This window comes from Mytilus californianus, unplaced genomic scaffold (assembly GCF_021869535.1).
Source record: "Mytilus californianus isolate M0D057914Y unplaced genomic scaffold, xbMytCali1.0.p SCAF_22, whole genome shotgun sequence".
In the NCBI taxonomy this organism is placed as follows: domain Eukaryota; kingdom Metazoa; phylum Mollusca; class Bivalvia; order Mytilida; family Mytilidae; genus Mytilus; species Mytilus californianus.
Window position 1 is genome coordinate 7,771,048 of NW_026262671.1, and position 26,127 is coordinate 7,797,174.

A 26,127-nucleotide genomic window follows, 5' to 3' on the forward strand; every position below is an offset into this window, starting at 1 on the left:
GCCCATGTTTCTTCCTAGCATTTTTCTTTTTACTGCTCTTAGCATAACAATTTACATGTTAATTTGGGGGAGAGCAATGTAGTCTATGGTGTTAGAAAAGAATTAAAGAATAAACAAAATAAACAAAAACAAAAAAAAAAAAAAAAAAACTGAGATTTTTTTAAATTAATTTTTTACTTTTGTAAATGTTACATATTTGTAATGTTTATTGTATATTTGTGTTATTTTGTAGCAGTCCAATTGTTTGGATTTTATACTTATATATATCTTATATCGTATATAAGACCCAAGACCCCCCTCTTTTCCCTTTTTTATGCTATTTTATTTTCATGTATTTATAAATTCACCCATCTGAAATTGTTTTTGTATGAATGAATTACAACGATTATAAATGACATACTTGAACAATCAGGGTTTTTTTTTTCTTTGACAAAACAACATGAGCATTGTGACATAAGAATTATATGGGGAAGTGTACTAATTCCAAAGTTGTTCATATCCTGGCCTGGTTGGTATACAAGGGAATCTCAACCTAAAAAGATGGGTACAGAGTTGAGACGTCCGGTTGGAGTTTGAAAAACACCTCCCGTTCATATATTGATACATATATATTAAATAAGAAAATCAAAAGCCATGTATACACATGTATATTTCCAAGCTACTTGTTTAAATAAGGTATTCAAATTAGTTTATTTTCATTTTTTTTAATTATCTTTAATAAAGTCTATTTCTACTCTCTGCTGAATGACATCGATGCCCCCCCCCTTTTTCCGTGGGCTGGTAAGAGCTGAAAGAAATGATTTTGCTCAACATGCCAAGAACATGAGGAAAAATGAATCTCTCCAACTCAAAATGCATGAACTGTGTACAAAGTAAAAATAAAACTTTATTGCAGTAAAAATTAAGCATGCGTAGCAACAGATCCAAATGAGTAGATCTATTTGTCAAAAATTCATCCACCCCCCCCCCCCCCCCAAAAAAAAATATACATCAAATAGTTCTCCCCTTGAAACTAAACAACCCTGACCATGGCAACCATAAAAGAACCCTTACAGGGTCCCTTGTAGTAAAGTTACAGAATGCATCACAATTAACCGGAGACAAGTCGGACCGAGTCCAATCGGAAAGTCTAAAAAGACAACTCGGACTGTCAATAAGACAACTCGGACCATCAATAAGTAAACTCGGACCATATATAAAGACAACTCAAAAATTTATTATCTAAAGAGGATTTGAACTATATAAATTATCAAGTGATATATTTTAGATGGCAACATCATTTCGGCATAATACTGAATTCGCAAAACATAATAAAATAAATATTTAATTACGTGGATACAAATTTTAACTTAAGTCCAGGTTAAATTAGCTTTTTTTATGCCCCCGCCATAGCGGAGGGGGCATTAAGTTTTACCCTTGTCCGTCTGTCCGTTCGTCCGTACGTCTGAAGTTGGTTTCAATTCTCTTACTTAAGTTTGCCTCAACCAAATGTTATGAAACTTATACTCAAAGCTAATTATCACAAAACACAGATCAAGTATGAATTATGATGGCGTCACTTTTACCGTTTTAGAGTTATGCCCCTTTACAAATGGAAGAATTGTTGAATTTTTCGTTCCCGTTTTCTTACTTTAGTTTGCCTCAACTAAATGTAATGAAACTTAAACACAATGCTTTATATTACATAACACAGATCGAGTTAGAATTTTGGTGGTGTCACTTTAACCGTTCTAGAGTTATGCCCCTTTACAATTGGAAGAATTTTTGAATTTTTCGTTTCCATTCTCTTACTTTAGTTTGCCTCAATCAAATGTTATGAAACTCATACACAATGCTTATGAACACAAAACACAGATGAAACTTAAAAACAATGCTTTATATTACATAACACAGATCGAGTTAGAATTTTGGTGGGGTCGCCTTAACCGTTCAAGAGTAATGCCCCTTTAAAAATTTATAAAAATGCTGAATATTTTCGTTCTGTTCTCGAACTTAAGTTTGCCTCAACCAAATGTTATGAAACTTATACACAATGCTAAATACAACAAAACCCAGATCAAGTTTGAATTTTAGTGGCGTCATTCTACCCCTTTTAGAGTTATGCTCCTTTACAAATAAAAAAATGTGTATTTTTTGTTTTCATTCTTTAACTTGAGTTTAAATTGCCTAAACCAAATGATATGTAACTTATACAGAATACGTATTACCACAAAACTCAGATCAAGTACAAATTTAGGAAGTGTCACTTTTACTGTTCCTCAGTTATGTCCTTTCATAACTTTATATGATATGCAAGGGGGGCATCATCTGTGTCCCATGAACACATTACCCATTTATTTAAATCTTTCAAGAAACAGATAGAAAACTCAGGGTTAGAATTTATAGAACAGACGAGGGGTTGTAGCAAATATTTCATGTATATTTTGAACATAGAGAAGATTGTCCCGGGAACCTTTGCCAAAAAAAACTTTCGTTTTCTTCTATGCGCCCGCCTTCAGACTTTATGAGAAAATAAGTGTTAGTCAACTTGTGAATGATCTTTCTTCCTTTCTCCAATGCCAAGTAACCCTCGCTAAACATTCCGGTGGACCTCCTACGGCACCCATTAGTAGCTAAATGTTTGATTTCATTCAACAAATAAATTCATGACCTGAATGTACGTGTCTCTTAGAACACGGTCATATACCAAATGGTCAATATTAATCATCGATGTAATTTGCTCTATGGGATGTTTGCAAACTTTCAACGGAGGCAATTTCATGACAAAATTGAACTCTACTGGCTGCTAAAAGCGAATAATTATTTCACTCTTTCACTTTCATTAATGAATAATTACATTAGATGTATGTTTAATTATCATACGTTATTTTGATTGGCTAACAGCAATATCGCGTCATTCTTTTTTAATTTCATATGAATTGCATGAATTGAAACATACATGATGACACACGTTTCCACAATAAAGTGCACAGGTAAATAAAAGAAAAACTTGATAGTAATCGTGTTTTCATGATCATAGCAAAAAATGTAATTATAAGTATTGAATGCTTCTTTTAGTAATTTCAAAGGGTTGTAAAAGCGTGGACCGTGCGTACATTTTTAGAATGAAGCGTTTCCGCGCTTGATACAAAATGTACTTCGGTCAACGCTTTTACACCCCAATGAATTTATAAAAAGTACATTCAATTCTTAATTGAACAAAAACAAAGTCATATTTTAGATTTGTTTTATATATCGTAGCTAGTGCCCCTTTAATTAATCTGTTGATTAAAGTATTCATTTTGTCATAATAATTAAACTGAATCAATAATCAGTAATGTAACAAACCAAAAAAAAAAGAGAATCTATCAAAACATTACACAAAATATTTTCTCATACAGCTTTCAAACAACAGAAATAACAAGCATTATGTGAGTATTGCAGGGCAATATAATAGTCCCCTACCGGTTAAAAACTTGATCTTCAAACTACATTGTATATAACACATATCAAGTCAATATCTTCAAGCACAACGAAAAAGTGAGGACATTATTTAAGTGAATGTTCTGTCCAAGGGCCATAACTCTGCACAAAACCATCCGACCGGAACAAAATTCAAACTTGATCTATAACTTGTCATGATAAAACAATACACCAAATAATAAAATAATATCTTGAAACATGACGAAAAAAAGAGTTGAACACTGATGTGATGGACTGACGGATGGACAGACGGACGGACGAACAGACAGACAGACATATAGACAGACAGACAGACAGACAGATCGACGGAGTGCAAACCTAAAGTCCCAAAAATACTAGTACTCCACTGTTGATTTAGACCTCTCTTCATGTACGGACCTAGGGCGTGTTTTATTGGTTTCTTCTGTATATCTCCAGAATATCTTCTGGTGAATAGTCCAAAAATAATGAATCTGGACCTCTTCAGGAGATATTCCGATGAAAAATTTATAAAACAAAAATACAATTTGCCGTCAAATATAGCACAATTTTTTTTTATGTTGTATTACATAAACGAAATTTATGATAATTTATTAGAAAATTCAGTTACGTCAGTTCATTTGGTAGACATGACTTTAATAGTGTTTTCTGTTTTGGCATTGATGTAATTATATAATAAGTGTAAAGAAAAAAACATTGGTTGGAAGAAATCAGTGTGTACGTGACATTTTTCTTTATCCTTTCTACCTTAATTAAACTAAACAAATACGGCTTAAAGCTCAGACTGTTTATCTTTTTGAAATAATTTGAAACTGAAAAATCTGTCAATAATTTACTAGTACATATATGACCGAAAAGGACATCTTTTCTTTAGAAATTGCATATAAAAGGTATCGCAGAGTTGGAATTTGAAAAAAAATCTACTGGTCAAAACCTTCGGATCACCACTTTTTCAGAACCTTAATCGTACAAATGTATATGTATACAAGGTAATGGCATTTTTCAGACTGTTTATGACTAAATCCGTTTATTGTGTAATGATTGACAGAGGCGGATTTAGGGGGCGGGATACGCAACCCCGTTTTGTGGTAAAAATTTGGTTGATTATATAGGGAATTACTGAAGCATGATTAGAGCGGGCTCCCTCTTGTCCCACTCTCCTTATGAACATTTCTTGATCTGCCACTGATTGATACTTTAGTCTGGAAGAGCATGATTTATTTGTTGGTTTTTATTGGCTTTGAACAAGTTCTCAGTTACTACAAGTACTCTTATTTCGGTGCTTTACGTTTATCATATTTAGCTATTTATTTAATGTTAATTGTTTTTGTGTCTTGTACCGATCTTTTGTGTTAATCCAAATGCAACTGACTTTTACAAGTTGTTTTTATATTGTACTGTTACACCATTGTCTAAGTTTAGGGGTGGATTGAGCGCTCACAAACGTTGAATTCTGCCATATTCTCATGAGCCTGTAGTTCAGTGGTTATTGTTTGTTTATAGACTAAGCGACGCCATGTTTGTTACGTGTCTCTGCCATCTAAACTACCTATTAAAAAAGAAAATGTAGAAGAGAGCCAGAAGAGCTTCCCAATGCAAAAAAAAAAAAAAACAGAAATGGACCTCTTCTGGCTTACTACCGAGGAACAAAACAACACGCCCCTAGTTGACGTTATAATTGTATATAATATACTCAACATGGTCAAACTTGGAATAAAACAAGTATCAATTTAGATACGTCTCTTCAGACTTGTTATTTTTCCTTAAATCATTCATTTCTTCCAAAGTCTAATTTTATACTTTAACTTAGTTTGAGTTGTCATTATAGATGGTCCGAGTTGTCCCCGGGCCGACTTGTCTAGCACCCAACTGAAACGCGGCTGCCCTAAGTTTGAACACCATATTCAACTTCATGACCACCATACCATACTAACCAAAGGAAATGTGAACTACTTTGTTTCAATTCGTAACTTTACCTTACAGAATCCTGGTCCTGAGTAGATTTTGAAGTTGTCGTCAGCAAAAGATTAAAACCGTTCTCATTGCGGGCTTCCGTAATCGTTGATTTCTATATTTTGTGCAATGTCAATTTCATCATGGAATACTTTCTCCACAATCAGGGGTTCATTTAGGGATAAAAATAAGTTTGATATTTATGTTATTAATATATAATTATGATTTAAAAAGCTATCAATATATTAATTTAAGTTGCAGTATAAAACAATATTAGGTCAATGTCATAAAGATATAAACTTTTTTTGTATTCGGCACAAAACTGGGGAAGGGCTCAGTAAAAACTCGCCCTTCTCCAGTTTATCAGCCTCATACAAACAATTTCATATTTTTCTGACATTGACCTAATATTGTATGTGTAGAAGTACTTAAAGATGACAAAAAGTTTAAGTACTGAAAAATGACTTAAATATTCAGTACTGAAAAAGTCTGAAATTTTCAGTACTGAAAAATAATTAACATTTCTGGTACTGAAAACAACTTTTTTCTCAACATTACTGAAAACATGCATATAATTATATGTACTGAAAAGGTATGGGTAAGAAATGTACTGATTGGTGATATTTTTTACCAGTACTGTATATGTAGTGGCATTAAAAGTACACGAAAACGCTGTATAAATTCCTGGTAGTGTAGTATAATTCGTGGTTGTTTAAATTCTTATGGTTTGATAGTTGTATTTGTATTATTAGCCAAAGCGGATATTTGTTTTATCTTACAAAACTTTCTAACCCCTCCCCCCTCCCCCACCCCCTCCCATAAAAATTGTGACTTTTTGAACGCTTAAATAATGGGTATGTCTTTTTGTCTTTTTTTGTGGAGCACCAGTCTGTCTATGACTGCAATTAAGTTAAACTGCTAGATTTTTCATTTATGAAATGTATGATATAGAACAAATAAACTGCGTCATGTCAAACGTCGCCTTTATGAAACCCTGATTACTTATCCTAACATGGTTTTGTCTTCAAATATGTAATGAAAACACTACACTGTGTTATGTAATTTATTATGCATCCGATTCCATTTTAGATTATTTAGCATACAATATCGTATGAACATTTTTACAATATTTATAAAGAATACAATGTAAAGTTGAAGAAGCTTAACAGAACATAAACATTATTTCCTTTACATATTGTCATTTAATAGTTCTGTTTTCTTCCAATGTAAATTACACTCATATTTAACTGTTGTTTTTTGTCGAGTTTCGCATTAATTTTTTTATTTTAGTTATCATTTCTTAATACTTGTTTTTTGTCAGTTAGATTTGTATTGTGAACATAAATGCAATTTTGCTACTGAATGAACTGTCATGAATGACTGTTTTCTTCACAAAATCGTGATTATAGTCTCTAAACGAAGTTGACAACTAACACATATTGAAAGGTACTTTAAGCTACAACTGTAGTCACGGTAACAAAATTAACATACCGCAAAGTGTGCTCGTATCTGATGCAATTGATATCGTTATTGTTCATTTATGTTTTTATATGCTATCTTTAATGTAAACGTATAAGGTATTTCAATTTAAGGAGATTCGTTGAACTTCAGCAACGGAATGAAATTCACTACTGTTGACAGGGATAATGATTTATCCTCTACCAACTGTGCCATGGAACGTGGACCTTGGTGGTTTAAAAGCTGTTCTCGAAGTGCCCTGAACTATCCATTAAGAAACAATTGGTACTAGTATCATATAAGCGGTCATTATGTAAAGATGTCGGTGATGATGATACGGAAGTTCTAGATAAATAAAATTATTTACATAAACATTGTATGAATTATTTCGCTATGATCTAAGGCATGATACATATTTTGCTAGGCACGCGTTTAAGAATCAGATATTTCAAGTTATAAAGGAGGGGAATATCGACTATAACTGATTTTAATGAGTGTTGTTCCTTATACAAGTAAACCATGATGTGCCTGAATAAAAGGTAACCTTAGAACGAACAAATACACTTAACTACGGCCAAGCTTAGCAAAAGGCCGTGCGATGTAATCAGTTAAACAAACTTTATTAGGTCAACTCGCCAAGGAACAATCGTTCTCATTGGTCAATTCAAACCTTCAACCTCACATAAACTTTCAATCAACGCCGCCCAAGCACACCTGAGAATTTAGAACGTGTGTACTTTAATGATCCAAAATTTAATTGAATGATTACGTACAGAATTGTGTACTTGATTATCTCATTGTAAAACTATCTTACATCGCATGTAAGATGTATTGATAATATAATTTTGTGCAACAGTCTTAATAAGGTATTTTTATTTAAATTTTTGAATTTGTTATATACAAAGACTTAACGGTTGGAACGACGAAATATTGAATCCAACTGTCTCCTCTCAAATAGTTCTGGATAATTATAACCCTTCATATTCCATCGCCAGTTTATCAAAGCCACCTCATCAACCTTAAAACTAGGCTTGCTCACTTAGACTTAACCTTTTTTGTAAATATGAAACTACATAGAAATAGAAAAAAAGGAATTCCAATTGGTTATAGATGACAATTTACATTTACATCATTTCATGGCATAATCTAGGGAGGATTGTGTTTTAGGTATTCAACTTCGGAAAGTGTTTTTTTATCAGTTTACTTCCTTACTTCCTTTTGAAAATAAATCCCGAAATTGTCAGTAAATTCAAAGTAGGTAACCATGATTTGTTTAGAGAAAAATGGATATGGCAAAACGTTGGCGCGGTGAAAGGAAATGTAACTCCGCCGATATATATATATAATAATTGATGAATTTATGATTATACTGACTGACTTTAAAAACGCAACACTCATTTTGTTGATTTTTTTTCCACATCATGTTTGATTCTCATACAACTACTATTAATGCTTACCATAATTCATTCTCTTTAGAAAAAATCAACATCTGACTTACCTGTGGTTATTGAACATACCGGATTTTTGAAGTCGAATGAATTTTTTAAAGCGAAATTTGGAACCCATAAAAGATTTTTTCAGTTTGTTTTGCTTCATGAAACAGTTCTTTCAATCCTTGGCCACACTTAAATCAGTTAAAAAATGTTGCATCTCCATATTGCCAAGACTGAGGAATAAAGAACTGAATCAGCCCATAAGAATACTGCAAACAGAAAAACTTGAACGTGCTGCAACCATACAGTTTGACTTCAGAAACTCGTCTTACTGTCCTTCCGACAACGATACAAGTAGACGGAATTTGTTACTGACCATCAATGGCCAGATCAACATGTAGTGACAATGCAACGTCAATAGAATTTGATTACGCAACGTCATTTGCGGGACATGTTTACGGCTGCAACGTCAACTGCTTATTAAATTGCCGAATGCCATTGCGCACAGATTCATGCCATACACGTTTCCCATAAACTTAACTGCCAAAGAATCGACTGAAGAAAAACATTTAAAGCTTAAAGTTTCCACCGCATAATTGCCAAAACCCATTGTAATGGGTGGAACAAACGCATATTCAGAAGGTGTAAAACAGAACCCAAAAATGTGGAACAGAATTGGTTGATATTTTTGACAATCATTTTGGCGTTTGTTACAGGCAGTCATTGCTTTTGACGGTGCCACATTCATTCAAAAATTTAAAGAGAATAATCTAGTGTTGCGTTTCTAAAGTCGGTCAGTATATAATTATTTGTTTGCTGTTCTCAATTGAAAAACCGACACACATTTATATATATTGTAAATATTTCCATAACAGACCAAGTATCATGTGCTATCATACCACATCTCCTTATTTTTAAATTTGTATGCTACAATTGTTTACCTTTAATTTTATTGTCATCTATTAATATTGTATCTTTCTCGATAAACTTGTTCTAAGATTTTGGAAACAAAATATTTTCTAGGTGTACTACTAGTATCCTACATCTGAATCCGCCAATGGAATATGTTTTAAATCCATAGTCTTGATTACATTGTGTCTGATACATTTTAACCACGGCATATACTACTTTTAGAGTCAGACTTTAAAAGAAAATGTGAATGTTTCTTTTAATAATTCAATTTCATTCATAATCAATTTTGTATGTAGATGTTAATTTTTGTATTTGCACAAAACATGTTATGCAAAGCTCGAGAATTCTTCTGGTAGGTTCATTTAAGTATGAAATCAAAAGACAAATGTGCATCCAATTAAAATCGAAACGGTACATTTATATTGTTCCTTATAACCAACGACATTACTCTGACACAAGTATTTTTTTTTTCTTCATTTTTTAGTTCTACACATCAGTGCACAAGAAAATCCTCGCCGATGATACATTTCAATCTGTTGTCTTACACACAATAATGTTTCAACCCCACTATTTGAAAAATCAAGCAACGACACAGCATAACAAAAAGTTAGAAGTAACATAGTACATTCCATTGTCGGTCACCTGTGTTAATTCACGTGCACTCTACGATTGTTGTTGTATTTAAATCTTTCGACCAATGAAATGAGACGTTAAAAGTTGTTTGTTTGTGATACGCCAGAATGTTATCAATGAATTATCAATCGCTAAACTTGACTGCAGATAAGTGTATGCCATATAACAAAGATATTTGTATTGATATGGAATCGTGTCTTAAAACAGAACGATTTATTGTCGGATTGCGAGACTTTCTTTGCACTTCACATTGTTTTGTTTAATTCTATTCATGTTGTAAAATGATTAAGTGCAAAAATTAATAAATAGAATAAGTACTTATGCCTAATTATTTCCGTTAAGATACATAGTTTTATCCATTCTAGCATGGTCTTAATGGTTTTCGTCTCAGGTCAATCTATTCTAATTTTTAAAACATTATGATAGGTTGTTGTTTGCTGATGTGATTGTTTTTAGTAATATCGTTACCGATTTCTACCTTTTTCTGGTAAAAATAGAAAAAAATACATAAATCCGAGTTGGATGACGTGGAAAAACATTTGGCAATCATGTTTTTTTCCAACTTTTTCTAAAATAATATGAATAATATGTATATAAATTACAGAACCTAATAATTCACAAATAGTGTATTTGACCTCTAGCTTTAATTGAATCAAATTGCTTCCAGAAACAATGCCTACCGAAAAATGGTTTGAATTATTACGATTGACACGTTCGTCTAAGCTACCCTTATCTTAGTAGCAATATACCAACTTCCCCTGAATATGGGATATACATTTCCAATTTTTTCGGTATTCAAGCGCCTGCAGCTTCTACTCTGACTTTATAATACATCATCAGTGTCCAAGCAGAACGTTGTTGAACCAGGGCAATGTTAAAGAACGTCTCTTCCTTTTTCTAATAAAGTCCATTGGATGATACTAAGAACTTGTTGATAAATATTTCTTTTCAACTTCACAAATAAAACAGGATGGTCTTGAAGTGTACATTCTAGGAACAGACGTTGTTTATCATCTCAGTGATGGCGTCCATAAAAACTTTTCAAATGAAGGGATGACTTTAACCTTACCACTCTGAACCCATTATTCAATAAATATTCTGTATCAACTTCACAAATAATTCAGTATGGTCTTGAAGTATAAATTCAAGGTACTGACGTTATTTGTTACCTTAATAACGTATAATAGTGCTCTTTTATTTGTCTTTGTAAATTATTACTATTACGGGTAATATTCATTAATTTGACATGGCTCGGTACGTATACATTCTGTTATTGTGTTATTGGGCTTGGGTAAATTTTTGTATTTTTGTCTTTCGTTTTTACTGCTGTACTTTGTCTTGAAGTTTTTGGTTTTTGTTTGTTGACATATTTGTATGTTTCTATAGTGATAAAGATACATGTAATAACACAATGTTGACTGCCGTACCCCTATTTTTGTCATTTTTACCTATCATGTCTGTTTGTTTTATTCACACATTTTTGTCGAGATATTGGATGTTTATGCGACTGTCATGGAAGTGAAAGGTTTCGCTAGCTTTAAAATCAGGGTTAATCCACCATTTTCTACATATGAAAATGCCTGTACCAAGTTAGGAATATGACAGTTATTATCCATGTTTGAGCTTTCGATTTTTCTCTTGATTATAGACTTTCCTTTTTAAATTTTCCTCGGAGTTCAGTATTTTTTGTTATTTTACTTTTAAGTACTCATACGAACAATCATGAAACTAAAAGAATATGTTGGGTATACCGCTGAAGACTGCATGCTGCATGTTGTTATGTTGCTAGTTATTTGTGTTGTCGAATAGTTGCTGTCTCAATGATGTATAATTCATTAACCATCAAATACGCCTACAACGTAAATGGATGACAAGGAAGAAAGCATAATGACACATTTTTGTCCATTTTCGTAATGAACAAGCCAAAACAAAAAAAAGAAGATTATTAACAAAAACCAACAAGCTTAAAATTAAGATTCAAGAAATGGATCAAAGACACAAACGACCGAATCTTATAGAAAGCTTTTAAACAATTGAGAATGAACAACAGTGAACATAAACTGAACTTAATCCATTGGGTATGTACTGATTGATATACCTTAATCTGAGAAACACGATTTATTTATTGATTGTAATTGTCTTTCGCTCGGTTTCAGTAACTGTTGGTACTTTGAATCTTTAGTCCTTTTGCTAATTGTCTTTCCTGTGTTGATAGGATGAATCAAACCTTTTTTCTATCGATTTTTATTGTTGTACTTCTTTTGTGCCAATTAAAATCTACCAATTTGAACCATTCATATAAATAAAACTCATAGACAAGGATAGATTTTTCTGAAAAGTGTTTAATAAAAATAAGAAAATATGATATGATTGCCATCACATATATCGTTATCACCGACAGCTTTCTTAATCAAACATCCATTTTCTAACAAAAAATTACAAACATATAGGCCCGAAAGAGCATGTGTCAATTATCTAGTCTATGTATATGTGCATCTTTAACAAAGGACACTCTACAATATTGTAGACTTGATTAGATTCATAACATAAATATTTTTTTTTATTGATCTTGCATTGCTGACCATTTTCTGTTTACAATTTCTCTCTACCTTGTTTAGGTTTTATCCAAAGCACAAAAGAGGGTAAGCAATCGTCATTTATTGTGCGATAACTCCTATAAACAGTCCACAGTAACTTACCATTTCGGCACAATATTAAATGTTTGTTAATCTTATATCGCTGATCATTTGTGTTATTCAAAGTTTTTATCTATCTTCTATAGCAATGTATAGTTTTTGAGATAATAGACAAAAAACCAAAATTTGGTAAAAATCTTTAAAGAGCAAACACATGAAAAACTGTAATAACATATAAATGATGAGTCGATTAACAATTTCGGCCATTTGACATCTTTGTAGATCTTGTCATGCTGGTCATTTTTATTATATGAGATCATAGGCATAATGACAAAAAAAAGGTAAAATTTGTCATTTCAGGGCAATAACTCGTATTAGACGTTGTCTGACAGATGTAACGTGCATGAACAGACATTAAGTATAGCTCTACATTCTGAACATTTTTGCAACGTCATATCTGCTCTTTTTTTAACAGTTTTCAGTAATAAGTAGACAACTCGAATTGCCCGCATGTTCTATTTTTTAGTTAGATCGGTTTTTGGTTGGCAGGGAAAATTAGGGTTATTGAACACATTTTTGAAACTAGATACCCCAATGATAATTGTGGCCAAGTTTAAAAAACTATCAGACTTCTTATCGGAGTTATGTTTAGTTAAACTTGGGCCAGTAGTTTCAGAGGAGAAGATTTTTGTAAAAGTTAATAACGACGAACGATGGACGACGGACGCCAAGTGATGAAAAAAAGCTCCCTTTGGCCAGTTGATCGAGCTAAAAAAAAACTCTCAAATAAAATTGAGAATGGAAATGGGGAATGTGTCAAAGAGACAACAACCCGATCATAGAACAGACAACAGCAGAAGGTCACCAACAGGTCTTCAATGCAGCGAGAAATTCCCGCACCCGGAGGCGTCCTTCAGCTGGCCCCTAAACAAAAATATATACTAGTTCAGTGATAATGAACGCCATACTAAACTCCAAATTTGTACACAAGAAACTAAAATCAAAAATAATATAAGACTAACAAAGGCTAGAAGCTCCTGACTTGGGACAGGCGCACAAATGCGGCGGGGTTAAACATGTTTATGAGATCTCAACCCTCCCCCTATACTCAAAGTATACCACCACTGAAGAATAAGACAGGTCTCACAACAGAAAACGAACATGACAGAGCAGACGCATTTAATAAACAGTTCACTAAAGTATCGACTGAGAAGTCATCAACTGAGGATGTACCACTAACGAAACCAGTATATCAAAAATTGAAAGACTGAGAAATAACGTATGCAGGGGTGAGAAAAAAATGAACACATGGATGCAAAATACTTAAAACTTGTGGGCCAGATGAAGTAAGACCTAGAATACTAAAACATTATAATGACATTAGCACTTACCATTAGTCACCTTTTTCACTAATCTATCGATACCATCTCAGCACAATATGCATGGACAACAGCAGACATCTGTCCACATTCAAGAACGCTGACCATTCGATACCGACAAAGTATTATTAACTTCCATTCTCTGCAAGATGATCGAACATATAGTATAATCCAACAAATTTCTAGATCATTATAATATCTATGAAACACAGCATGCTTTTAGTAAAGGTATAGAACCACCAATTTGGACCCGGTCGGAAGGAACATACAAGAAAGTAGTACATTTTTGAAACAAAATAGTTCCTACGCATAGCTGTATCTTTGTCAATAGTGAACTATTTAGGTAGTTTTGGTATTAAATGAAAACTTGGGGACTTGGGATTAATGTAGAACCCTTTTTGACAGTTTCTTTTTAATAGTAAAAAAGTGTATAAAATTATAATAGGAGAGCACATTTACCCTGTTGTTGAGATCAGAAGTACCTGTTTTTGTACTATCAAACTTCCGGGAACCAGTACGCTCTAATATGCAATTAAAGGTATGTTGAATATTTCGGCACAAGTCAGGATAAGGTAAAGTTTTTACTTGAAATGACTGCCACATAATTTGAACCTAGGACAAAGCAGTTATTAATGCTTGATATTGCAGAATGTGACATAGAAAGCAAGGGGGCTATGAAATAGTGGTTTTATACCTAAAATAAATATCGCAGTTGCGAACCACAACTATATACTATCATTTATGATTGGGCCAAACACAACGATAAAGGACACCAAACAGATATAATGTTACTAGATTTTGAAAAGGCCATCGACACGGCTCCACATGAACTACTTAAATCGAAATTATACAGTTACGGGATATTAGGTAAAACACTGTATTGGATTGAACAATTCCAATGCTACCGGAAGCAAAGAGTCATGGTAAATTGGACGAAGTCAAACTGGTCAACCGTTGACTCTTTATGGTACCTCAAGGCACTGTCATGTGTCCTGTATTATTCATTCTACATATCAATGATATCTTGGATAATCAAGCGTTTGGCCAGTAGACACAACCAAAACGATCAGAGTTGAAGTTTAAATTAAAGTATCTTTTTCGTTATTTAAAATAATAAAAAAGAGCCGAGAATAATTATTTTTCAGTTATTTTGACAAATAACTGCTTTAAAATTTATTAGTATAAATAAGAGTAACTTTCAAATTTCAACATTTCTTAAGCTTGAATGAATATAAATACATGTCTATGCTAATGTTTTCAAGTATAGTAAGGTTTAAAACATTATACTAAATGAGTAACACTGTTTTCAATTTATTATAATAAATAACGTTCGCGGCCACTTAAATGTGACTGAATTTTCAGACAAGAATTAGGCGGCATGATGTTTAAAGTACTGTGGATAATTTGATAATTGCAAATCCTAGGACATGACTACGACTAGCTTAAAAGAGGGCACTGTGCGAATCGTTTATCCATGTACCGTTTTTCACCAGTTTCTTAACACCAATTGGTATTTATTGATACTCAAAAAGTATAGGGGGGCATATGTTAACGCTTTTTTCGACGTTAATACCAACAACGTTCTTCAGTATTGTAATCAGATCTGAAAGGCTTTTTTTATTGAGTGATTTTGTCAAATGTAAAAATAAAATGTACATGTATCATATTTTCTATGTCTACATTGTAGTTCCGAATTAAAATTAAAACAAAAACAAAGACAAAAATGATGAAAAGCTTTTCCGCCAAAAAGGAATTACTTCACAATCTATCTAGAATATATAAAGCCGTTATTGAGGCAAATGTCCATCGTTCTAGGCCGTATGCAGAAATGTGTTTGTGTTATTGGGTTACTGTCTTATTGACGTTTATCGCACATATCTTGTATACATTGGTTATGCGACCTTCTAAGACGGGATGTATTATGGTATAACGTTGTTCGTCTTTCTGTCGTTGTCATCACTTCGGAGGTAACTCAAAAACGTTTTCACAAGTATGAAACTTTGGATAATTGTTTATATATAATGACATAAGTTTCTTTTCAATTTGAAAAAAAAATCTGATTTTACATATTGGAGTTTTTGGACATCATTCATAAAAAGGGTGATTTTCCAATTTTCGGACAATAACTCAAAAACGCACTGAGCAGTTTTTATGAAACTTTGGTGACTTGTATATATCTATTGAAATACGCTCCCTTTAAATGTTTTGAGTTCTGTTTTATTCCTTCTGATTTTGCCTTTGTCCTATCCATTACAGTGTGTTTTGGCAATTATACGGTTTAAACTTTAAAGCTATATCTTTTTTGTGCAGTCGGTTTACTTGCATGTTAGTTTTTGGGAAACATGTACGGCATGAATCTGTCTGCCATGTTATTCGGCGATTAGATTATCAGTTAACATTGCGACCGTAAACAAGTCGCACAAATGACGTTGCGTTATCAAATTCTATTGACGAGGCGTTGTCACTTCATTTTGATCTGGTCATTGATTGTCATAAACAAATCCCGTCTGCCTGTATCATTGTTGGAAAGACAGTAAGACGAGTTTCTGACGTAAATTGTCTAGTTACAGCACATTCAAGTTTTCTGCCTGCAATATTCTTATGGCCTGATTCAGATTTTCGTTGTTCAGTCTCAGAAATATGGAGATTCAACATTTGTTGACTAATTTAAATGTAGATTGAAAAAAGAAGTTTCAAGAAAAAATACAAAGAAACACTTTAAAAATCATTAATGGTTGTCAAATATCACTTTAAGGAATTCGAGCTACTTCAAAGGTTCGGTATATTTAATAACCTCAGGTAAGTAATGTTTCTAAAAAGAAAAAAAAACATGGTAAGCATTAATAGTAGTTATATGAAAATCAATCATGATCTGATAAAAAAAATCAACAAAATGTGTGCTACTTTTTCAAAGTCCGTCAGTCAAAAAACCATTTAATCTTAATGCATTGAATATATAAATGCATTTGTAATATGTTTTATGTGAAGTGTGGAGAGACACTACGCATTGTAATGTTACATGTTATATTTAGTTGCTGCTAATAAGAGTTATTATCATCATAATAACTATACTACACGATAAAATATTGTTTCTACTAAGCCAAATGGGTAGGAAAATACTTCCATGTTTGTCAACAGACATAAATATTAATAATAAAAAAGGATAAAAGTCAATCCAATTAATAATAAAGGATAAATACAATTTCAGGTACGCGTGAAATTTTGATAAATGCAACTTGATGAATGCTGGTGGGTAACGTTCTTCAATTTCGTTCTGTATTTAGCCTTTTGAATTTGTTTATTTGAGCATCAATGGTGAAACTTTCGTAAACGAAACGCGTGGTTTGCGTTCAAAAGGATATGCCTGTTATTTTCGATGCGTTTTCATATTTGATTGCAAAAAGAACATCCTTCATTAAAAATACATGATAAAGTTAAGATTTTTATGGCAACGGTTAACACTTGAATGCTTTAGAATCGGTTAGGATACGATTGCTGAACAATTACATTTATTGTTTTGTTGGTTAAATTTTTAACATTCCTGTCAATTTGTAGTCTAACTTGAATCCCTCCTCAACCGACAAAATTTCAAAAGATCTTTGCAAACACATACATATTATAAGGGGTACGTTAAATGCTTCGAAAATATTTAATTGTCATTCCCTAATTTTGAAATATTTTGACATTATTTTGAAATTAAAAAAAAATATGTTTTTTGTAGTTAAAACTATCATATAATCAATTTCTGTTGTGTTAAGTGTAAAATAACAATGTGCAATATCTGGTTACTTGTGAAAGTTTATACGTTTTCGAAAAACAAGTTTCCATGCAACAGAATGATTGTGTATCGAATGGTTATTTTCTTTTTGCAAAACAACTAGTTTACTGCTCTCGTTTGTGGAGGAAAGGATTGTATAGATATGCTACAGAGATTCCACTTGTTGTGACTTTTGTTCGCCGTAAGTTCTTCCTCGGAAACAAAAGACATTAGGAGTAAGATACTTCTATATTTTAATTTAAGAATTCTCTCATTATAGATGCCAGGATAAGTAAGCCTAAAATGAGGAACAGTAACTAGTATGCTATGTGATACTTCATTGGGTCATTGTATATTAGGGTTTAGTTTTACGAATTTGTTTTGATAACAGTTTGTAGGGTATATTGTTATGACGATCAATACAGTCCTTGGATGGTGTAAACTTCCCACTTACACCATAAACCATTTCACCATTCACCATACATCATTACACCATACACCTTGTGCCATTACACCATACACGTTACTACTTTGCACCATACACCTTACACAATACACCATACACCATTCCCCATTCGAGTTACACGATCCGGAATTACCCATAATGCAATTAAATTTCAAAGAAAGCGTGCGACTACAAAATTATTTATTTGTTTTAAAAAACGAATTTTGATCACAATATTGTAAATTAATGTATAAAATTAAAACCTCCGTGGTCATGCCTATGATGGTTATATAAACAATACAGATTAAATATATATACATGTATTTGTAAATAAAGTACGCATAAAACTTTGCTTGTAATGCAAATTTATCCGCGATCTGCCTATCTATAAATTAAAAACGATATTGGTTACAATGCTATTATTATCGGTTTTAAAATGTAGCGTAAATCTTATAAACTTGGTTTTCAGATAAAATCGACAAACAATGCCAAAAACGAATAGTACTTAGATCATATAAAATAATCATGATAATTGAAAGCAATATTGGTGTACAGTTAATCATGCTTATGGCTAGCGTAATATTAATAATATTTTTTTTTGCACCAATCAACAGTGCAAGTATGCATGTCCTTTTTTAATTCAAATAATTGAATCATCACGAAAAATCAGTAGTTTTCACATCTCAGACTGGCTCCAATATAACATTATTTTTTTTTACTGTCCCAGGAACATATATATATTATTTGTAGTTTTGATACTTCAGGCTGACTGGTACATGTACAACAAAATTATTTTGACGCATCAACCAAAACTGACCATATTTGCACTTAATTATAAAATTGAGAATGGAAATGGGGAATGTGTCAATCTGTTTATTTATATAGGGTTAAAACATTTGGAAATAATTTTGTCCTCTTTTTATTAAAAATATTGTCTCGCAACAAAATTTCAGTAATTTTGATACCTCAGGCTGACTCATATAACAAAATTATTTTATCGCATCAACCAAAACTGACCATATTTTCACTTTATTATGTAAATCTATATAGCCGCATAGTAAATCAGCAATATTTTGATGTCAGGATGGATTGTATAATACAAATGACAGCAACATTGCAATACAATGACAACAAAAAATTGTTCCCATCAATCTAGATTGCCAGCATGTCCTCTTTTTATTCAAAATATTGTCTCACAACAAAATTTCAGTAATTTTGATACCTCAGGCTGACTCATATAACAAAATTATTTTAACGCATCAACCAACACAGACCATATTTTCACTTTATTATGTAAATCTATATAGCCGCATAGTAAATCAGCAATATTTTGATGTCAGGATGGATTGTATAATACAAATGACAGCAACATTGCAATACAATTAAAACAAAAATTTGTCCCAATCAATCTAGATTGCCAGCATGTCCTCCTTTTATTCAAAATATTGTCTCGCAACAAAATTTCAGTAGTTTTGATACGGTACCTCAGGGTGACTCATGTAACAAAATTATTTTAACGCATCAACCAAACCTGACCATATTTGCAATTTATTATGTATATCTATGCCACAAAGTAAATCAGCTATATTTTATTTTCAGAATGGATTGTAAAATAGAAATGACAGCAACATCGCAACACAATGACAACAATAATTGTCCCCATCAATCTAGATTGCCAGCATGTCCTATTTTTATTCCAAATATGGTCTCGCAAGAAAATTTCAGTAGTTTTGATACCTCAGGCTGACTTGTTTAACAAAATTATTTGAACGCATCAACCAAAACTGACCATATTTGCACATTATTAAGTAAATCTATATAGCCGCATAGTAAATCAGCTATATTTTATTGTCAGAATGGATTGTAAAATAGAAATTACAGCAACATTGCAACACAATGACAACAAAAAATTGTCCCTATCAATCTAGATTGCCATCATGTCCTCTTTTTATTCCAAATATTGTCTCGCAAGAAATGTTCAGTAGTTTTGATACCTCAGGCTGACTCGTATAACAAAATTATTTTAACGCATCAACCAAAACTGACCATATTTGCACTTTATTATGTACATTTGTATATCTATGCCACATAGTAAATCAGCCAGAATGGATTGTAAAATAGAAATGACAGCAACACAGCAACACAATGACAACAAAAAATTGTCCCCATCAATTTAGATTGTCAACATGTACTTTTTGTATACAAAATATTGTCTCGCAAGAAAATTTCAGTAGTTTTGATACCTCAGGCTGACTCGTATAACAAAATTATTTGAACGCATCAACCAAAACTGACCATATTTGCACATTATTATGAAAAGCTATATTGAGCCGCATAGTCAATCAGCTATATTTTGATGTCAAGATGGATTGTAAAATAGAAATGATAGCAACATTGCAACACAATGACAACAAAAATTTGTCCTCATCAATCTAGATTGCCAGCATGTCCTCTTTTTATTCAAAATATTGTCTCGCAACAAAATTTCAGTAGTTTTGATACCTCAGGCTGACTCATATAAGAAAATTATTTTAACGCATCAACCAAAACTGACCATATTTGCACTTTATTATGTACATTTGTATATCTATGCGACATAGTAAATCAGCTATATTTTATTGTCAGAATGGATTGTAAAATAGAAATGACAGCAACACAGCAACACAATGACAACAAAAAATTGTCCCCATCAATTTAGATTGTCAACATGTACTTTTTGTATACAAAATATTGTCTCGCAAGAAAATTTCAGTAGTTTTGATACCTCAGGCTGACTCGTATAACAAAATTATTTGAACGCATCAACCAAAACTGACCATATTTGCACATTATTATGAAAAGCTATATTGAGCCGCATAGTCAATCAGCTATATTTTGATGTCAAGATGGATTGTAAAATAGAAATGATAGCAACATTGCAACACAATGACAACAAAAATTTGTCCTCATCAATCTAGATTGCCAGCATGTCCTCTTTTTATTCAAAATATTGTCTCGCAACAAAATTTCAGTAGTTTTGATACCTCAGGCTGACTCATATAAGAAAATTATTTTAACGCATCAACCAAAACTGACCATATTTGCACTTTATTATGTACATTTGTATATCTATGCCACATAGTAAATCAGCTATATTTTATTTTCAGAATGGATTGTAAAATAGAAATGACAGCAACACAGCAACACAATGACAACATAAAATTGTCCCCATCAATTTAGATTGCCAGCATGTCCTATTTGTATACAAAATATTGTCTCGCAAGAAAATTTCAGTAGTTTTGATACCTCAGGTTGACTCGTATAACAAAATTATTTTAACGCATCAACCAAAACTGACCATATTTGCACATTATTATGTAAAGCTATATTCAGCCGCATAGTCAATCAGCTATATTTTGATGTCAAGATGGATTGTATAAATAGAAATGACAGCAACATTGCAACACAATGACAACAAAAAATTATCCTCATCAATCTAGATTGCCAGCATGTCCTCTTTTTATTCCAAATATTGTCTCGCAACAAAATTTCAGTAGTTTTGATACCTCAGGCTGACTCATATAAGAAAATTATTTTAACGCATCAACCAAACCTGACCATATTTTCAATTTATTATGTATATCTGTGCCACATAGTAAATCAGCTATATTTTATTTTCAAAATGGATTGTAAAATTGAAATGACAGCAACATCGCAACACAATGACAACAATAATTGTCCCCATCAATCTAGATTGCCAGCATGTCCTCTTTTTATTCCAAATATTGTCTCGCAAGAAAATTTCAGTAGTTTTGATACCTCAGGCCGACTTGTTTAACAAAATTATTTGAACGCATCAACCAAAACTGACCATATTTGCACATTATTATGTAAATCTTTATAGCCGCATAGTAAATCAGCTATATTTTATTGTCAGAATGGATTGTAAAATAGAAATGACAGCAACATTGCAAAACATTGACAACAAAAAATTGTCTCTATCAATCTAGATTGCCAGCATGTCCTCTTTTTATTCCAAATATTGTCTCTCAAGAAAATTTCAGTAGTTTTGATACCTCAGACTGACTCGTATAACTAAATTATTTTAACGCATCAACCAAAACTGACCATATTTGCACATTATTATGTAAAGCTATATTGAGCCGCATAGTCAATCAGCTATATTTTGATGTCAAGATAGATTGTAAAATAGAAATGACAGCAACATTGCAACACAATGACAACAATAATTGTCCCCATCAATCTAGATTGCCAGCATGTTCTCTTTTTATTCCAAATATTGTCTCGCAACAAAATTTCAGTAGTTTTGATACCTCAGGCTGACTTGTTTAACAAAATTATTCTAACGCATCAACCAAAACTGACCATATTTGCACATTATTATGTAAATCTATATAGCCGCATAGTAAATCAGCTTTATTTTATTGTCAGAATGGATTGGAAAATAGAAATGACAGCAACATTGCAACACAATGACAACAAAAAATTGTCCCTATCAATCTAGATTGCCAGCATGTCCTCTGTATTCCAAATATTGTCTCGCAAGAAAAGTTCAGTAGTTTTGATTCCTCAAGCTGACTCGTATAACAAAAATATTTTAATGCATCAACCAAAACTGACCATATTTGAACATTATTATGTAAAGCTATATTCAGCCACATAGTCAATCAGCTATATTTTGATGTCAAGATGGATTGTAAAATAGAAATGACAGCAACATTGCAACACAATGACAACAAAAAATTGTCCTCATCAATCTAGATTGCCAGCATGTCCTCTTTTTATTCCAAATATTGTCTCGCAACAAAATTTCAGTAGTTTTGATACCTCAGGCTGACTCATATAAGAAAATTATTTTAACGCATCAACCAAACCTGACCATATTTTTAATTTATTATGTATATCTGTGCCACATAGTAAATCAGCTATATTTTATTTTCAAAATGGATTGTAAAATTGAAATGACAGCAACATTGCAACACAATGACAACAAAAAATTGTTCTCATCAATCTAAATTGCCAGCATGTCCTCTTTTTATTCAAAATATTGTCTCGCAACAAAATTTCAGTAGTGTTGATACCTCAGGCTGACTCATATAACAAAATTATTTTAACGCATCAACCAAAACTGACCATATTTGCATTTTATTATGTACATTTGTATATCTATGCCACATAGTAAATTAGCTATATTTTATTGTCAGAATGGATTGTAAAATAGAAATGACAGCAACACAGCAACACAATGACAACAAAAAATTGTCCCCATCAATTTAGATTGCCAGCATGTCCTTTTTGTATACAAAATATTGTCTCGCAAGAAAATTTCAGTAGTTTTGATACCTCAGGCTGACTCGTATAACAAAATTATTTTAACGCATCAACCAAAACTGACCATATTTGCACATTATTATGTAAAGCTATATTGAGCCGCATAGTCAATCAGCTATATTTTGATGTCAAGATTGATTGTAAAATAGAAATGACAGCAACATTGCAACACAATGAAAACAAAAAATTGTTCTCATCAATCTAGATTGCCAGCATGTCCTCTTTTTATTCAGAATATTGTCTCGCAACACAATTGCAGTAGTTTTGATACCTCAGGCTGACTCATATAAGAAAATTATTTTAACGCATCAACCAAAACTGACCATATTTGCACTTTATTATGTACATTTGTATATCTATGCCACATAGTAAATCAGCTATATTTTATTGTCAGAATGGATTGTAAAATAGAAATGACAGCAACACAGCAACACAATGACAACAAAAAATTGTCCCAATCAATTTAGATTGCCAGCATGTCCTTTTTGTATACAAAATATTGTCTCGCAAGAAAATTTCAGTAGTTTTGATACCTCAGGCTGACTCGTATAACAAAATTATTTTAACGCATCAACCAAAACTGACCATATTTGCACATTATTATGTAAAGCTATATTGAGTTGCACAGTCAATCAGCTATATTTTGATGTCAAGATGGATTGTAAAATAGAAATGACAGCAACATTGCAACACAATGACAACAATAATTGTCCCCATCAATATAGATTGCCAGCATGTTCTCTTTTTATTCCAAATATTGTCTCGCAAAAAAATTTCAGTAGTTTTGATACCTCAGGCTGACTGGTTTAACAAAATTATTTTAACACATCAACCATAACTGACCATACTTGCACATTATTATGTAAATCTATATAGCCGCATAGTAAATCAGCTTTATCTTATTGTCAGAATGGATTGTAAAATAGAAATGACAGCAACATTGCAACACAATGACAACAAAAAATTGTTCTCATCAATCTAGATTGCCAGCATGTCCTCTTTATTCCAAATATTGTCTTGCAAGAAAAGTTCAGTAGTTTTGATACCTCAGGCTGACTCGTATAACAAAAATATTTTAATACATCAACCAAAACTGACCATTTTTGCACATTATTATGTAAAGCTATATTCAGCCACATAGTCAATCAGCTATATTTTGATGTCAAGATGGATTGTAAAATAGAAATGACAGCAACACAGCAACACAATGACAACAAAAAATTGTTCTCATCAATCTAGATTGTCAGCATGGCCTCTTTTTATTCAAAATATTGTCTCGCAACAAAATTTCAGTAGTTTTCATACCTCAGGCTGACTCATATAAGAAAATTATTTTAACGCATCAACCAAAACTGACCATATTTGCACTTTATTATGTACATTTGTATATCTATGTCACATAGTAAATCAGCTATATTTTATTGTCAGAATGGATTGTAAAAATAGAAATGACAGCAACATTGCAACACAATGACGACAAAAAATTGTCCCCATCAATTTACATTGCCAGGATGTCCTTTTTGTATACAAAATATTGTCTCGCAAGAAAATTTCAGTAGTTTTGATACCTCAGGATGACTCGTATAACAAAATTATTTTAACGCATCAACCAAAACTGACCATATTTGCACATTATTATGTAAATCTATATAGCCGCATATTAAATCAGCTTTATTTTATTGTCAGAATGGATTGTAAAATAGAAATGACAGCAACATTGCAACAGAATGACAACAAAAAATTGTCCCTATCAATCTAGATTGCCAGCATGTCCTCTGTATTCCAAATATTGTCTCGCAAGAAAAGTTCAGTAGTTTTGATACCTCAAGCTGACTCGTATAACAAAAATATTTTAATGCATCAACCAAAACTGACCATATTTGCACATTATTATGTAAAGCTATATTCAGCCACATAGTCAATCAGCTATATTTTGATGTCAAGATGGATTGTAAAATAGAAATGACAGCAACATTGCAAAACAATGACAACAAAAAATTGTTCTCATCAATCTAGATTGCCAGCATGTCCTCTTTTTATTCAAAATATTGTCTCGCAACAAACTTTCAGTAGTTTGGATACCTCAGGCTGACTCATATAACAAAATTATTTTAACGCATCAACCAAAACTGACCATATTTGCACTTTATTATGTACATTTGTATATCTATGCCACATAGTAAATTAGCTATATTTTATTGTCAGAATGGATTGTAAAATAGAAATGACAGCAACACAGCAACACAATGACAACAAAAAATTGTCCCCATCAATTTAGATTGCCAGCATGTCCTTTTTGTATACAAAATATTGTCTCGCAAGAAAATTTCAGTAGTTTTGATACCTCAGGCTGACTCGTATAACAAAATTATTTTAACGCATCAACCAAAACTGACCATATTTGCACATTATTATGTAAAGCTATATTGAGCCGCATAGTCAATCAGCTATATTTTGATGTCAAGATGGATTGTAAAATAGAAATGACAGCAACATTGCAACACAATGACAACAATAATTGTCCCCATCAATCTAGATTGCCAGCATGTCCTCTTTTTATTCCAAATATTGTCTCGCAAGAACATTTCAGTAGTTTTGATACCTCAGGCTGACTTGTTTAACAAAATTTTTTTAACGCATCAACCAAAACTGACCATATTTGCACATTATTATGTAAATCTATATAGCCGCATAGTAAATCAGCTTTATTTTATTGTCAGAATGGATTGTAAAATAGAAATGACAGCAA

At 32.2% G+C, this 26,127-nt stretch overlaps 1 protein-coding gene across 1 annotated transcript in view; it reads left to right on the top strand.

The window, feature by feature from the left end:
* LOC127732215 (fibrinogen-like protein A) overlaps positions 1-7,227 on the top strand; it is a 127,901-nt gene extending 120,674 nt beyond the window's left edge. The window contains exon 9 of the mRNA XM_052241302.1: positions 6,987-7,227. Coding sequence (XP_052097262.1) covers positions 6,987-7,144 — 158 coding nt within the window. The 3' untranslated portion in view covers positions 7,145-7,227. The remainder of the gene's footprint in view (positions 1-6,986) is intronic.
* Positions 7,228-26,127: the final 18,900 nt, after the last annotated feature.